The following is a 16,284-nucleotide window of genomic DNA, read 5'->3' on the forward strand; positions in this document are numbered from 1 at the left end:
GATAGCCCTAGACCCGTTTACTCAAAGCAAACACTGCTCTTTGCTGCAGAGCCCTTTCTCCTTGCACGCTGCCCGACTTTCAGTGATAGCAGCACCGAGTTCCCTGACCAGATCCCCTCCCCTCCCTTCACTCCCTCCGTCTGTATTCCATTAATTCAGTATCTGCTGATACTGTGGCTGTGTGGGTCATGAAAATCCCTTAGCTGGATGTGTAAGTCCTGACTAGGGGCTGGGCAGTGTGGCTGTGCTGCTGAGCATCGTGTGGCAGCCTGCATCATTGCCTCTGCTCTCTTTTGTAACAAACATTTATTTTTTTTTCCTATTTCTTGCTCCCAAAGAATCTGAAAAAAGAAACGAAAGCCACCCCAAACGGTGGAATGTGTGACTTGCTGTTTCTTCCCCTTTTCGTGCTCTTTTTTTCTTTTTTTGCAGAATCCTTTGTTCTGTGTTACACCCTTTGTTTTGTACTTTTTTTTTGTTGTTGTTTGTTTGCAGTTGTAAACTGTACTGACCCCGGGCACCTGGAAAACAGCATCCGTCAAGTGCAGCCGAGCGGGCCTCACAGATTCAGCTTTGGAACCACTGTCTCATATCAGTGCAGCCATGGATATTACTTACTGGGTACACACGTACTTACCTGTCAGGGGGATGGCACTTGGGACCGTGCCCTCCCACAGTGTCTTTGTAAGTTCTTCAGAATAATTCCATTCGCTCAGGGCTTCGGGTCCTGCTCCACGAACCTGCCACGCGTTTTCGTTCCATGCGGTTCTCTTGGTTCTCTCTCACTTAGCTCAATGCTTTTGTGAAGGGTCTGGCCCCAGAGCCCTTTTGAATCCATGGGAATCTTTCTGTCTGTTTCACTGGCCCCTGGGTCGTGCCCCCAGGAGGAAAAGAAGAGATCTGAGGAGAGAAATGTTATCAGACAGAGCTGGTTTCCCTCTGCAGGGGAAGGCAGCTCCCACTGAGTTTTACTGGTTCCGTGTGGCTCCAGCAGAAATACCGTGGGCAGAGAAGAGAAACATCATTTCTGAAACACAGACCTTCATAGGGAACAGCATCAATTAGCCTGACCGAGGACAGAGCATATTTAGCACCAGTGGGGCATGGCTGAGCTTCCCTGCACCCACTCATCCCCGTGGCTTCAGGGGAGGGAGGTGGCATTGTGGTGAAACACACCTGGGCTTTGTGCTGCTGCAAAGCAGGTGCTAAAGAGCATTTGTTTCTTGACTCTTTCTTTGCATTTTTTTTGGCCTTTCTTAAAGTGTCCTGGCCCTGGGTGCCTCTGTGGTTTGCAGAGTGAACTGGGGGGTACAGGGCAGTGATTTTGGCTTCAGGGCTATTTCCAATAGCGCAGGAGGCTTCCATGTAGGAAGACACAGGGAGGAAATGAAAGGTGTTTTATGGGGTTGGTACTGCAAGCAGGCAAAAAAACCCAACAGCCAGAACAGAGATGTGGGGCTGTGCTGGTATTTCCTTCTTAGAGACTAAAGCAACTGTGATCTCCTGTCACCCAGCGTAACAAATCACTAAAGCAGGCAGAAATGGAGCTTCTTAAGTTTGAATCAGCGGAGCTGTTCCAAAGCCACAACTGTTTCTTTTTTCTCGTACTATCCTGTGACACCTAGTTATGAGCAGCAGACTTTGGCACATTTTCCTTTGCTTTTGTTAGCAGCATGCCACCTTCTCGTGTTTACAGCACCCTGCACAGGCCATGGGGGCTTGACAAGTGATAACCAAGTGTTAACACAGCTGCAGTCTCAGGGTGAGCAGCTCCCTTTACAAACCAAGAATCTGCTCCCTCGGGCTCCTCCAGCCACGGCTGCTCAGCTGAGTAGAAGGGACCCCCTTCCCCAAACTGCTGAACATCCATTGACTTGGAGGATTTGTGGGCACTCTCAAAACTTTGGAAACCCAGGTCAGTTTTACAACTGATTGTATCTGGATTCTGCAGGCATAATAGCTGTGAGAGATTGTTGCACGCCTTCGTGTTCTGTGTGTCGAACTTAGGATGTGCTCAGTGCTCAAACCCGGATTCCTTCAAAGTGTTTACAGTTGGGTACCCAAAATTAGCAGGGGCTTTCTAAAACAGAAGCCAAGAAGCTTGATGCTGGAGGGGCTTGTGCTGGGAATCTTGTCTCGTGCCTGGTTTGGGGGCAGTGAAGCAGAGCTGATCTCCTTTGACTGGGGGGAGAGAGGTCCAGGAAGGAAAGCACACGGGAGCAGAGCCCAGCACATCAGAAGAAACACTCTTCCTGCTGTGTACGGAAATCCTTTAAAAACCTCGATTCTGCCACAGGTTTTAAGCTTAGCTGAGTCTGCCAGAGTATCTGTTATTAAATTGTTAGTTACAGTGTGAGTTTAAGTATTAGCTATCAAACCCATTTCTTTGCAAAGCGTCCTTGGTTTTAGTCACAGCTCTGCACCAATATATTTCAACGCCCACATGCCCAAACAGAAGCGTGCTCTCCTTTTATTGAAGCATACATCATGTTTTCTACCTAATGCCAGTATTTGTATTTTTAGACTCTAGCAGAGGGAGAGAACATATCCGTTACGGATGCTTTCCTTCAGCAGCCGAGCGGTGCATGGTCTTTACGCTGAGGATGCTCATCCAAACCTGTCTAATAGCCCCTAGATCTGTCGGTATATTTGTCAACGCCCTCGCTGTCCCCACTTTGATTGCCAAGCTAAAGTAAACCTATTAATTATTGTTAGCGGTGCTTCTTTACTGGCGATGGCTGAGCGAGCAGCGCTCGGAATCCGCCGGGATAATTTGCTCAGGTGTGACACGGCATCGATTACAGCTCTGTGCTGCCAGGACCCAGCGCTGCAGGGCGGGTGGGGTGAGGGTGTGCGTGGAATTGTCTGAGGTTAAGAAGGAACGGGTTCTCCAAGGAGTGTGTCGGTGTCGGGACGAGGCATTGATGCACAAACCCTTGGCAGGACTGGTCTGTGTCACGTCGAGGAGGCTGTGCAGGGTCTGCTCCCATTGTGAGCCCATCCCTGGGGCTGGGTGCTGCTGTTTGGTGGGCAGTGCTGTTTGGTGGGCAGTGCTGTTTGGTGGGCAGTGCTGTGTGGTGGGCAGTGCTGTGTGGTGGGCAGCTCTGGGGCAGCTGTGTGGGTGTGAGCTGCCAAGGTGCCAGCGAGCAGCCCCAAACACACAGGGCTCGCTGTGTTCCTGCTCTGCGGGCACACCTTAGGCTGTCCCCTCGTGGCTGAGGCTGTTGCATCTGTCTCTTGCAGTGGTCTCTTGCGGGCACCCGGGCTCCCCACCCCACGCTCAGATCTCGGGTGACAAGTACACCGTCGGCTCCGTGGTCCGCTACAGCTGCCTGGGGAAGCGGGTTCTCGTCGGCAACTCCACGCGCATGTGCCAGCTGGACGGGCGCTGGAGCGGCTCCCTGCCGCACTGCTCGGGTGAGCTGGGCAGGGGGACAGGCTGCAGCCCTCGTCCTGAGCGGGGACAGCATGGCAGCTCTGCTGAGCTGCAGGAATGTGGGTGCTGCGGAGGGAGGGGGTTGGATGGCGGAATGCTGAAAATCACCGTCTTAGCTATCTGGTCCCCTGCAACTTGGATGATAAGCACTGGCAGAGAGTAAAGCACTCAGCTTGCAAGAGGAGGAATAAATCACTGCAGCAAATGTTTGTGGCAGGAGGTGTACTGCAGCCTGCTGCTTTACAGTTTTCTCTGCGCAGCGTCTGTGCAGGCTGAACGTGTCTTATCAAAAATTGGGTCCTTGTGTCTAACTGCAGCATCTGACCCTCCTTCTCATGTGTTCCAGTAAAAGAGCATGTGTGGCCCCTTTCCAGGGCCTGACATCTGCTGTTGAAGCACCACAAGTTGTCCCAGGTCTCAGCACGTCAGCTGGGAGCACTTTGGCATCAGGACTCCATCTCTGCTCCCGTGCCAGTGAGAAGGGGTCTTGCACTGAAAACGTCCTGATAAGCCAGAATGTCCCTGAGGAGACAAATGGGAGTCGTGGGGGATGCGAAGAGACGTGCTGCCAAATCTTCTTGAGATCAGGACGCTGGCATCCCAGCTGATGGCCTCCAGTGGGAGGGAAGATGCTGAATAACCGGAGGATGCTGTGCAGAGCCCTCTCCGTGCCATCCTGCCAGTCGTTCCGTGGAGAGCACAGATGCAGATGAAATGAGAACTTAGCTGGAGCAAAGCAGTTGGGACAAGTGTTATTTTTTAATTATGCCACTTAGACTTAGCAGCTGTACTTGACCAAGTTTAACCTCTGCTTTGGAAAGCAAAAAGAAATCAGGCGGAGTCGTCCTCCCATTCGGGAGCCGTATCTGCAGAGCGGAGTTCTTGATCTGTAGCTGCTCTAAAGGGTTTTCTGCTCTAATTCATGCCTCTTCCCCCCGTGGTTTTCCCTGCCTCTCCCCTCATCTTTTTGGGTGGATGTTTGGAACGTTCAGCACTGCTCTGATGAGTTCCTGCTGACATCTGTTGGCTGTGATTTTTCAAGGGCAGTGATAGAGCTCTGCGCTGGGGCCCCACGAACGCCCTCAGAACCAGGATTGGGGATTTCTCCCCAGCAGCCAGGATAGGGCCCCTCTGGTTACACCAAACTCGGGTGATACAGTGACCAAAGCAGCGAGTAATGAAACCATTGGTCATGTTCCTTTAACTTAACACACAGATCTGGCCTGGAGCTTCATTTCCCAGTGTCTCCCCAAGTCCGTGCCCTTGCTGCAAGCTGGGGCAGGAGAGCAGAGGCTCGTGGCTCTGCTTTTTGCCCAGGGAAGGTTCTTCAGGGCTCTTTCTCAGCCCAGGGTGGAGGCTGAGGGCAGAATAAGCCCAGATCATCTGCTGCCAAAGGTTCCTACAGCATGATGACAGCTCCTGCAAGGTGAAACAAAGGGTTTTGGTCCAAGCCAGCGTGAAGGAAAATGCTGAGCCTGGAGCATTCTCCCCCTTCTCTCTGAAAGCAAGTGTTTTCCCTCAGATGATGAATATGTTCATTATCTTTTACATTACGTGTTACACTGCAAAGGTTGTACCTGCAGCAAATCGGAGCGGGGCCAGGAACTGGGACCTTCACTGCTAGAGCTGCCGGAGTGAAATAGTCTTTCCTGGCTTGGGGCTCGCTGTGTTTACACAGATCATTAGCAGAGAAAGCCAAGAGCCGGCGTACACGGTGCGAGCCCGAACCAGGCAGCGAGGAGGTGGGCATGCTTCCAGCCTGCTCCAGCAGCCCCCCACGAGGCATCCGCTCCAGCTGCTCCCTTCCTCCCGTCCCCAGCCGCAGAGCCAGCAGCACGCAGTGTTCACGACGTGTACCGGCGGATGGTTCTCAGCTGGATCCCTCTCGCCTCTGCGCTCCAAACCCAACAGCTTCTTGTTTTGCAAATACAATAGGGCTCGCTGAGGTGGCCTGGAGCATGTTGTAATTTCTGCTTGGAGGGAAACCATCCACATGACTGATGCTGGCAACCAGGCTGCTGTCTGCTGGAGCAGCTGCCACGGAAAGCAGCTCCAGCTGGTGAGACTCCATCTTGAGATGCAGGAGTTATGGCCAGATTTTGCAACCTGCTTACGAGCAGCGGGCTCCCAAAGTCAGGGGGACGTGTCACGTGGAGTTGAATGGAGTCAGCCACCACGCGATCCAGATCTCCGTGCTGGTCCTCCGAAAGTGCACGTGGGTGAGAAGGGCCGTGCCCCAAGCCTCGCTTGCTCTGATGGTGTCATGCTCTCTTCTTAACAGGAGGCAGCCAGGGCGTGTGTGGCGACCCAGGGATCCCGTCCCACGGCATCGGGCTGGGAGATGAGTTTGGTGTGGGCAGCGTGGTGCGGTTCAGCTGCGAGCCCGGCTACACCCTGCGGGGCTCATCCGAGAGGACGTGCCAGGCCAACGGCTCCTGGAGCGGCGTGCAGCCCGAGTGTGAAGGTACTGCTCCATCCCAGCCCCTTGGGCTGCTCACCGTGAAACGTGCTCCTGTTCCAGCATTGCCTCCAAGGGTTCCGTGTCTGCCCGTGTCTCCAGGCGGCCTCAACCCTCCACTTCCCAAACGTCTGTAGGGCACGTTGGATTTAGTACCACTAACCAGTTAATTGATGCTTTATCAAAGAAATGCATCAGAGTGAGCGATGTGAATAGCCTCGAGCCTCTGTTGAAGCTGGAGCTGGCACATGCAAGAGTCATTTACATTGAGCAGAAATGCAAAATGCAAATTATAAACCAGTAAGCATATTTTCGTATCAAAAAAACCCCAAACCCCTTATTTTTCTATTTGAAGGAATCAAGTAAGGCCCCATAATCCAATGTGATAAACCCCCAGCCAGGTTCTCTGAGCTGTGCTGCTCGCTGCCACTGTTTTATGAACGTATTTTAAAATCAAATGGGGAAAGAACAAAAGCCAAAACGAAGCAGGATACCAAATGCAAGGAGACCTGGGCAAGTGCTTCACTCCCGCTGATTTGAAAGCCAAAAGCTCAGGGAGAGCTTGTAAATGAATTGGAAATTTATTCCAAATTGATGGAGCTCTTGATTGAAAAGACACTGAATCATGTTATTAATACGCTCAGGTCTTGGTGGTTGGTGTTTTTTTTTTTTTTTTCCATTCTGTTTTTTTTTCTTTCAGTAGAAAGGTTCTTTTCATTAATCTCAGCATAAATAACCCATCGGGTTCCGGAGGCACCAAAATACGGACCCCTGGCGGATTCTTTTTTCGTGCTTTATGAATAATAATAACATTATGCCCATAATGTAGTCATTTAATGTTAAGTGCTGACTGGCCAATATAGGAAAGTAATTTGCAGCGATGAGCAGCGAGCTGTGTCTCTGTCATTTGTATTCCCAGCAAATGCAGGCGCTGCGAGGTGTTCTCAGGGCTGCACTTTGGAGCGTTACCTTCAACTTTCTGGAACAGGTGTTTGTAGGAGAGAGAGGGGAGAGATGAATTTGGGGATTGAGTTCGGGGCAGTGGAGAGTGGCTGCTGAGAGCCCAGGGCGGGTGGAGGAGCCCCAGCCCAGTGCCCAGCTCCTCCATGGGGCGGTGATGATCTGACTCAGCTCTCAGCCACTGCCACTGAGCGAAACCAGAGCTGACGTTGCCCCGCAGGCCACCAGCAAGGCACCTGCCCAGCGTGCAGTGCAGGCTGCTCTCCAGGCTGGCTGCAAAGTGAGCATGGGGGGCTCATTCTGTTCAGCTGCAGATGAAGGCGTAAGCGCAGCGAGGTGCAAATCCTGCGGTGGGAATGGGAGGGGAGGGCAGCGCCGGGCTGAGCAGAGTGCAACCCGAGGCCCAGCAGCTCTCAGTGCTGCTCAGTGCCTTTCACCTGCTGGAGTGTTTCCCTGAAAACCGAAGGAGCAGGGAGGCAGGAGGAAGCTGCAGCTGGTTTTTCCAAAACGTACGAACGTCTGCAGTTCAATTAATTGGAGGGACTTGCCCTGGGACTCTGTTGTACACAGCTCCGGTTCCATCGTGCCCACTGAGCGCAGCTCCCTTCGCTTTCAAAAAAATCACAGATTTCAGGCCTCATTTACCATTGATTTGCAGGACGTTTTTGAGATGGAAATTGCATGTTGGAGTTGTTCCTTCTTTCTCCTCCTTCCTGCTGCCCGGTTGGTGCTCCTGGGGGCAGTGCAGGGGGGGCCCAGCGCTTGTGCTCTCCTGTACGCTCCCCCCTCCTCTCAGCTGAGCAGAATATTTGTTTTTATCGTGTTTATTGAAGCTGCATCCAAAACGAGAAGGGGCCCTGGCTGCTCTTGGTCAATTTCAGAAGGCAGAAATGTGTTCATTTAGAGCGAGGACGCAGGGAGGGAGCTGAGTTCTGTCTCATCCTAGTCTGGCTGCTGAGGACATGGGAGGTGGCGGGGCTGGGGTTTGGGCTCAGGCTGCTTTCTTCTTTCTCTCACCACGTAGTTAGGTGGAACGTGGATGACTGGTTAAATTAAACAGCACGGAAATGGCCAGCCCTGGAGTGAAGGCTGCGAGGCCCCGTGGGCTCTGGGGTGCTCTGCCTGGTGTGTCAGACAGCGTTAGGAGAGCAGCTCAGCCGGGGGCAGCGAAGCCCTGAAGAAGGATCAGTGTTAAGAAGATGAGGTCAGTGAGGGGCGTGCAGAGGATGCGGTGTTCACACACCACCTCGAGCAGAGTCAGACGTGCACTTGTGCCCTGTGATAGCAGTTACCATCCCTCGTGCACCATCTGAGGAGCAGGATGCTGCTCCTTGCAGTGCCCTTCTCCTTGGCACCAGCACTGTCAGTGCTGCGTGGGGCTGGGAGCGTTCAGCTCCATCACAGGTAACAGCACTTCCCCTTGTGCTCCATGGATGCTGCTTTGGTTAAAGGACGGAGCACAGCCCTGCCAAAAGATGGGGATCGCATGAATTACTGCTGATCTCCGGAGGAGCATCCCTGGGCATCGCAGTGGCCCGTAGCAGAGGTCACTTTGCAGTGCAGGAGAAGGCTCCTGGGAGCAGCTCTGGCTGTAAGCAGAGTGCTGCCATCCCACTACCCCAGCGCAGCGCTCCCAGAGCTGGGCAAGCCGCTGGGTTTTCAGGGGGCTCAGAACAAACCTTCAGGTGTTTGGTTCCCTCTGTGCCGCCTCCTGTCAGAGATGCTCGGAACCCGAGTTCTCATCCCGCTGCTTGGCCTGAAGCTAATGGGAAAATCCCATTCTCTGGGCAGCACTGGAGGCGTGCGTGTGCTTGGTGGGGACGGAGCTCTCCTGGAACGGAGCCCACCCCTCCCCTGCAGCAGGAGGGGCTTTGGGTCGTGGTCACTTCTCTGGCTGCAGGCACAGATCTCCCAGCAGCTCCAGGCACTCTTGGGCCAGCAGGCAGCAGCTGCTTTGCTGGTGGTGATGCTCTCTGTGATGTTCCTCATGGTGCAGGGCGCTCTCTGTGTCTCCAGCAGAGACACCCACTGCGTTCAGCAGCTCTCCATGATGTCCTTTCTGTGCAGACCCCCTAAAATTAACTGCAGGAACCACATTTGTTTTTGATCGAGGAGCAAACCAAGAAACCTCGAGGTGGGGAGTTCTGCAATAATCGTTTGCTGCCATATTTCACTTGTTAAGAAGCAGCAACTCCAAGGAATGCCCATTTGATGCAGCTGGTTTTCAGGTTATTTTCTTGAGTTTTGACTTAGTTTAAAGACGATTGGGTTTGAAATGCTTCAGGAGACGTGAGCGGATGTGACCGTGGCACTTCCAGGGTCTTTAGGATTTATACTCAGTTAGAAAACAGCACCAAAAGCAGTTTCCTTTTGGGGTCTCATTCATTTTTCATCTCCCACTGAAGCCAGGGGGAATTATTTACCCACTTTGTGCTCACTTGAGTGATTCGATCCTATATATATTTAATTTGTGATTTAAAAAGTTTAAGCCTCTTCATCCTTACGCTTACAGCTTCTTTTCTGTCTGGACCACAGATACAGGGAGGGAGCAAGGGGTTCCTTTGTCAGAGGCCTGGGAGCCCGTGGCCTGAGGATCCGTGTGATTTTCTTTTCTGTCCTGCAGTTTCAGCGTAAACGAGGGCAGGATACAATTATCGCAGGCGCTTATTTTGCCGTGACAACGCACCACCATTCACGCTGAGGCCCTTTTATTGCTGCGGTGCCTTGGACATGAAACTTGGGTGCTGGCAGACCTCTTAATTGCATCCCACAGCGTTCTCTCTGCCCGGAGAGCTCAGCAGGAGGGCAGGGCAGCAGCTCCTGGCTGTCACTCCTTTGAGGGCTGCGAAGCCGTGGGCTCCTGAGGGGCACCCACCCCCCCCCCCCCCACAGGCTGCGCTGTGGGGCAGAGCTGTGGGACCAGCTGTGAGCAGAGCCAGCTCTGCGTGCTCTGATCCAGCAGCTTTGCAGCTAAGCTCACCTTTATGGCAAAGGGTCGATTAACGGCAGGATGGAAGCCTTGTTGGTTCGGTTTTTCATTCATTCCTTCCTTCATTTATTTAGTAACTGTGCTGTTTTGCTTTCCAGTTATCTCCTGCGGGAACCCAGGCACCCCCAGCAACGCGAAGGTTCTGTTTAACGACGGCTTGGTTTTCTCCAGCTCCATCATATACCAGTGCCGGGAGGGCTATTACTCCACTGGTGTGCTGAGCAGGCACTGCACGGTGAACGGGACATGGACCGGCACCAGCCCCGAGTGCACAGGTGAGCGCTGGGACAGGTCCCTGGGTGCTGAGCTGAGAAATGCCAGGTGCTGGGTGCTCACAGCTGAGCTGCCTGGTGCCAGCTGTCCCTCTGCCTGCAGCCCCTGCGACTGCCTAATGGAAGACTCTTGCTCTGGGTTCGTATTTTCCAGCTGGCTGAAGGGAGCTCTCTAGCAGTTTTCTCCACTTGCTGCAGCCCAGTTCTGCAATGAGGGAGTCGCATCCTGCTCTGAAAAGTGTTTGGGACTATGAGATGAGGGATGGTGAAGCCAGAAATGTTTTTTTTTCTTCTTTTGGCAGTGATCAACTGTGGTGACCCAGGTGTGCCAGCCAACGGCATTAGGCTGGGCAGTGATTTTACCTACAACAAAACAGTGATGTTCCAATGCACGCCTGGGTACATGATGGAGTCGGACAGAGCATCCTCTCTGATGTGCACAAAAGACCGAACCTGGAATGGCACCAAGCCTGCCTGCAAGGGTAAGAATGGTTGGTGTAAATGGTGGAGGGTGTAAGTTGTACAGGCCACAAAGGTTCTGAAACTTGTGGCAAGGCGTTAGGCACTAACCGGGTTGGATATTGGGAAATATTTCTCCTTCGAAAGAGTGGTCAGGGATCAGCACAGGCTGCCCAGGGAGCGGTGCAGTCACTGCCCCTGGAGCTGTTGAGCACCTTGGAGCAGTGGCACTGAGGGACATGGTCGGTGGGCATGGTGGGATGGGTTGGGGTCGGACTGGGTGATCCTTGGGGTCTTTTCAATCCTGAATGATGCTGTGGTTCCGTGAGCTGTGGTCTAGTACCTGAGCCCACCTGGGAGATTTTCGGTCCTGTCCTTCAGTCTTTCCCCCGTGTTTGCAGCACTTACCCAATTTGTCAGCGGAGCACGAAGGCCGTGGTGGCTTCAGGCCTATCAGCCATCACAGCATGCCGGGGAGGGAGGGAACTGCTGTTATCCCTGAGGTGGAAAGGGAAAAGTGAAGCACTGAGAGCTAAGTGACTCCTCACAAAAACTCAGACCAGACTTGAATGGGGCTTTCTGTTCTGCAAGCACACGCTTTTTGAGCATCTGAAGTCTGAAAAATGTTTCTTTAAGCCCCTTTCCTTATTTCTCCATTCTGAGATTGCCTCTGTAATTCAGAGATAGGAAAGGGAAGTAACAGAACAGTTGCAGGACACGCTGGATCTCTTCTGCCAGTGTTTTACTCTCCCACCACGTGTAGATAAGACTTGTAGCAGCATCTGTGTTCCTCCTTTGCAGTCTGGAAAATTCACCTGTCATGATTCTGATGTAAATGCAGACCACGCAGAAACTTCCAAATATACTCCAGTTCCTTCCGAGGCTGTAAAGAGCAATTCTCACTCTCCTCTTTCATTCTCACCAGTGAGCTAGTGTTGCAGGAGTAATACAGAATGTGGCCACGGTCTCATTTGGAGGCCGGGTTGATTTACATGAGCTTAGCATCTTTCCCAGTGCTCCCCTGAGCCGAAAAGCAAAGCACTGCAAAAATGTCACATTAAAACACCCTGGAGTGAATGAAATACAGACTGCTTATTGATTCAGCTGCTAATCTGAAGCTCAGCCAGGTTGTCCAAAATGCATGAATCTTTCAGGGAGCCTTCGGTGAGTTTTCGCCCTGAGTCAGGCTGGATTCTTCCTTCGCTTGGAAGTGAACGCAGGCTCAGAGATCAGACTTTGAGATCTGGGATTCCGTTCACTCCAAACTTCAAAGGAAAATCCGAGGGTTCGCAACTGCACGCGCAGCTGGAGAAGTTTGCACAGCCCCCCCCGCCGCGCCGTCCCAGGGGGTGCTCTTTGAGAGCAGCGCGTTAACTTTGATCCGACACGAATTTGCTTGTTAATGGAAATAACTACGCTGAGAAGTCGAGGGAACTGGGTATTGCCTTTGTTTTTCATTCAGCCATCGTCTGTAAATCCCCTCAAGCCATCCCCAACGGCAAAGTGGTGGGCTCGGATTTCAGCTGGGGCTCCAGCGTCAGCTACGCCTGCCTGGAGGGATACCAGCTGTCCCTGCCCGCCGTGCTCACCTGCGAGGGGAACGGGACCTGGAGCGGGGAGATCCCCCAGTGCTTCCGTGAGTAGGCAGCCCCTGCACGTCCACGCAGGGGCTGGGAGAGGGATGGGGCTGAAACACCCGCATGCGCTCACTCCGTGTCCGCGTGTGCAGGCGTGAGGTCCGGTTTGCGACGGGCGTGAGCTCCTTGCGTGTTCCCGTCCGTGAAACGTCCTTAAAGCTCGTGGCTGTTTGTCCGTGTGCCTCCTTGAGTTCTGAAATCGGGGCTCCCGAAGCTGGCGGAGGGGATGAGAAAAGCCCTGTGGCAAAGGGCACGGCGGAGTCGCAGCAGAAGTTAGGGACGTTTTGTGAAGACAGAGCTTGGGCTCTTGGAAACCTGTGTACTCGATTAAATAGCTAACGCAAAAAATTAGTTAAACGTCTCGTAATGATAAAGGCAGATTGGAGTTTCTTTTCTTGGCTGAATGGCTGGCAGCTGCACAATAGCCATTTTCGTATTAAATCGCACAAAGCCCTCACTGTGTTCCTTGCACCCTTCCCTGGATCTCGTGTAATTAGCGGGCTTTCTGTGTGACACAGAACCATATAGCAATTTGACATCGTGCAATTAGGGACACATTTTAAAGCTAAGCAAGCTGCTAGGGGAGGAAAAAAAAAAAAAAAAAAAAGGGAAAAAGGAAAAGATGGGGAGAAGTGGAAGTTAATTAACAGCAACTGGCAAAAAGAATTAGAAGGAAAGTAGCCAGCAACGCCTCCTGCCACCAGCCACCCCCTGGTCAATCACAGAGCTCCGTGGTAACGAGCACTGAGCTTCGGCCCATTGTGCAGACCCACTGCTAGCGTACTGACATTGCTTGCTCCTGGGGAGGTTATCAGCAGCCCCTGCTCTCTGCCGTTGCAGCCGTGTTCTGCGGAGATCCGGGCATCCCTGCCCAGGGCCGGCGGGAGGACCGAGGCTTCACGTACCGCTCCTCCGTGTCCTTCTCCTGCCTGGCCCCGCTGGTGCTGGTGGGCTCAGCGCGCCGCTTCTGCCAGTCCGACGGCACCTGGAGCGGGACCCAGCCCAGCTGCATAGGTAAGGGCTCCTCCTCTGCCTCGTGCCTCCCAGCGGGGCGTTGTCGTTGGGCATTTTCGTTTGCAGGAAAGTGGGTGGTTGTTTTTTTTTCATTGTGGGTTTGTTTTGTGGTTGTTTTTTTTTTTTTTTTTTCTCATTTCTGGGTTTCCAGTCCCATTTCTGGGAGTGGAAATGCAGTCTGACTGCAAAGAGCAGGCGCAGGTTGCGGTGGAGCCGATCTGCTCACAGGAACTGCAGCAAAAGCCAGTTCTGCCCAAATGTGCACGTGAGAGCTGCTGTGTTCTCTGCTGCAACTGAATTCTCTCCAGAATGGTAGAGCAGCAGCTCCTAGAACACGAAGGTGATGTGTACAGAGGGCAAAGTGCTACAAATTGCTTTGCCTAGCTGTAATGTTGGGATTCAGGTTGAAATCTCTGGACGTGCTTCGTGTGGCTCCTTCCTGGGGCTTCCAGAACCCTTTGAAACCTCAGAGAGGTCTGTAATGATAATTAGTCACGGTGTTCTGCACTGATTTAAAGCTCTGGCTGCGGCCTTGAGCTCCTGGGCTCTGTGGTGACGTACTGCTCAGGCTCTGTGCTGCTTTCCTTTGCCATTTGCTACCACCACCACAGCATTTCATAGAATGGCCTGGGTTGAAAAGGACCTCAAAGATCATCGAGTTCCAACCCCCTGCTGAGTGCAGGGTCCCCAGCCACCAGCCCAGGCTGCCCAGAGCCACGTCCAGCCTGGCCTTGAATGCCTCCAGGGATGGGGCATCCACAGCCTCCTTGGGCAACCTGTTCCAGTGCCTCACCACCCTCTGAGTGAAAAACTTGCTCCTGATATCCAACCTAAACCTCCTCTGTCTCAGTTTAAAACCATTCCCCCTTGTCGTACCGCCATCCACCCTTGCAAACAGTTGCCCCCCCCCCATCCATACGCTCCCTTCAAGCACTGGAAGGCCTCAGTGAGGTCTCCCCAGAGCCCCCCCCTCTCCAAGCCCAAGTCCTCATGGTGTGTTGAAGAAAAAAGACAGGAATGCAGACTGGAATCTCCTAGGAATATGACTGCACAACGCTCCAGGTGCTGCTAAGAGAGCTGTCCCCTCGCTGTGCACCAGAGCACCCCCTGGGGGCACTGGGGCTCGGTGCTGTGATCCCAAGGAGCAGGGATCCTGCTGCTGCTGCTGAATTGCCTTTCACACCGAGACTTCAGTTCCTGTGCTCAGTTTGAGATGCTGATAATAATGTAATGCATCCCCACCTTGATTCCATCAGTGTGCTGCTGCTGTCGACGTGGAAAAAAAAGAGATGCTAGAAAAGTAGCAGCGAGTATTGCTAGTGAATTGTGTGCGTTCATCTTCTGGTAGAGACCAAACGAGGCATTAAGGGAGGTGATGCATCTGAGCTGCATTCAAACTCCCAGCCCCTGCCTGCTGCTAAAGCAGCAAGGTTGTGAGGCAGGGGCTGCCTGCAGGGCAGGGCACGGTGCTGCACCGCGGAGCTCCCGGCACGAGGAGCCGGGCAGAGCAGCATCTCCAAGACAAGATCTGCGTTCTTACCTTTTCTCCTGGCTGACGGAGTGCCTGTGGTTGGGTTGCCTTGCACCCGTCGGGGGGTTAAGAAACAAAACCCCCCGTGCATTTTTCCCCGGTGCCGTGCGTTCCTGCTGCAGCAAAGCCTTTCTGCCGCCTGGCGAAGGCACGGCGCGGTTGTGCCGGGGCAGAGCTCTGCCGTGGCTCCTGCAGCTGCTCCCTCACCACGCTGCCTCCGCTCTTCCCCCAGACCCGACCCTGACGACGTGTGCAGACCCCGGCGTGCCGCTCTTCGGGATGCAGAACAACTCGCAGGGCTTCCAGGTAGTGCCCGGGGCTGGGTGTCGCGCGGGGCCTGCGTGCGCTGAGCGGTGGTAGGGCGTGAGCTAAGAAGGCATTATTTCTGATATGAATGACGGCGCTAATTAATAGTTATCAGTGTAATTAGCGTTCACATCAGAAGCAGAGATCCCATTCATTTTTGGACTAGGCCCTGTCAGTGGTTTTTTACTCAATACAGTGGGAAGGAGGCAGCCACCCCGGCCTGTACCCCACGTGTACCCAGTGCTGCTGCAGGGCCAGGATACTTCCTTCCACGCTCCTGCCAGGACCTTTCAGTTTTGCTGCTAATTAGTTCTGGGTTGTAATGTATTATTCCTAGTTTTTAATTAATCCTGAGTCAACCCAAGCCTGACTTGCGTAAGGGTTGCCAGCGTGGCGGCTGCACGCGGGTGGGATGCGGTGGTGACCGCAGGGAGCGCTGGGGGAGTTGTGCCCTTGGTGCGATGCCCTGGGGAAGAGGAGTGCACGGTCTTGGCACGCTCAGGAGAAAGGGAGGATGCTCAAAGCCCTCCCCGTCAGTTTTATTCCAGCATGTTCAGGTTTAACAGCAAATCCTGTTGCAGTAGCGGAGCTCACAGCCACGCAGCGTCACACGCCGGCCTGCCTGGAGCAGGGAGCGAGCTCCGCTGTCTCGTTGAAGCTGAAAGCAAAGAAGTGAACAGTCTGCAGAAAGGGAATGCACCTCGCGAGTGTGGAGCAGTCCCTTCCCAGTTTTTGTGATCCTTCGTGCTGCTTGCAGTCCAACTTGGCGTTCATACTATGGCTGTGGGCTGTTTGTTGATCGTAATTATTCTGAATGTCCCTTTTGGCAAAAACTTGGGGCGTTGTTAAATCTGGTGCTAGCTCTGGGTGCTTTCAAGACGTTGCAGCATTGCTTATCGCTGACAGGAGGAACCCTGTGCCCAGTTCGTGGCGGCTCTGGGGGCTGTGTGGCACCAGGCTCTGTCAGGGTGGGAGCGCAGGGAGAAGGCAGCTCACCTTTCATTGCACTGAAGGTGGAGAACAATAGAAGTACTCTCGCCTTGTAAGCACAGGTGAATTACATTGCCAGCTCAGTGTTTTGTCTCCTGTGGAAACAGGTGGGAAGCATGATTTTCTTCAAGTGCCAGAAGGGCTACCTGCTGCAGGGCTCCACCACCAGGACCTGCCTCCCCAACCTGACGTGGAGCGGCGTGCAGCCCGACTGCGTCCGTAAGTGCTGGGA

General features: G+C 53.4%; 1 protein-coding gene across 7 annotated transcripts in view; it reads left to right on the forward strand.

Moving 5' to 3' along the window:
- Positions 1–16,284, forward strand: part of CSMD2 (CUB and Sushi multiple domains 2) — a 276,129-nt gene that overhangs the window by 245,447 nt on the left and 14,398 nt on the right. For all 7 annotated transcript variants that reach the window (XR_002432467.1, XR_002432468.1, XR_002432469.1 and 4 more), the window contains 9 exons: positions 496–684; positions 3,244–3,417; positions 5,718–5,900; positions 9,942–10,118; positions 10,418–10,597; positions 12,037–12,210; positions 13,052–13,225; positions 14,989–15,062; positions 16,160–16,271. Coding sequence is in view for 3 of the 7 variants with exons in the window: in XM_021375375.1 (XP_021231050.1) it covers positions 496–684; positions 3,244–3,417; positions 5,718–5,900; positions 9,942–10,118; positions 10,418–10,597; positions 12,037–12,210; positions 13,052–13,225; positions 14,989–15,062; positions 16,160–16,271 (1,437 nt within the window). In the remaining 4 variants the exon portion in view is untranslated. The remainder of the gene's footprint in view (positions 1–495; positions 685–3,243; positions 3,418–5,717; positions 5,901–9,941; positions 10,119–10,417; positions 10,598–12,036; positions 12,211–13,051; positions 13,226–14,988; positions 15,063–16,159; positions 16,272–16,284) is intronic.

Source organism: Numida meleagris, chromosome 22 (genome assembly GCF_002078875.1).
Source record: "Numida meleagris isolate 19003 breed g44 Domestic line chromosome 22, NumMel1.0, whole genome shotgun sequence".
NCBI lineage: Eukaryota > Metazoa > Chordata > Aves > Galliformes > Numididae > Numida > Numida meleagris.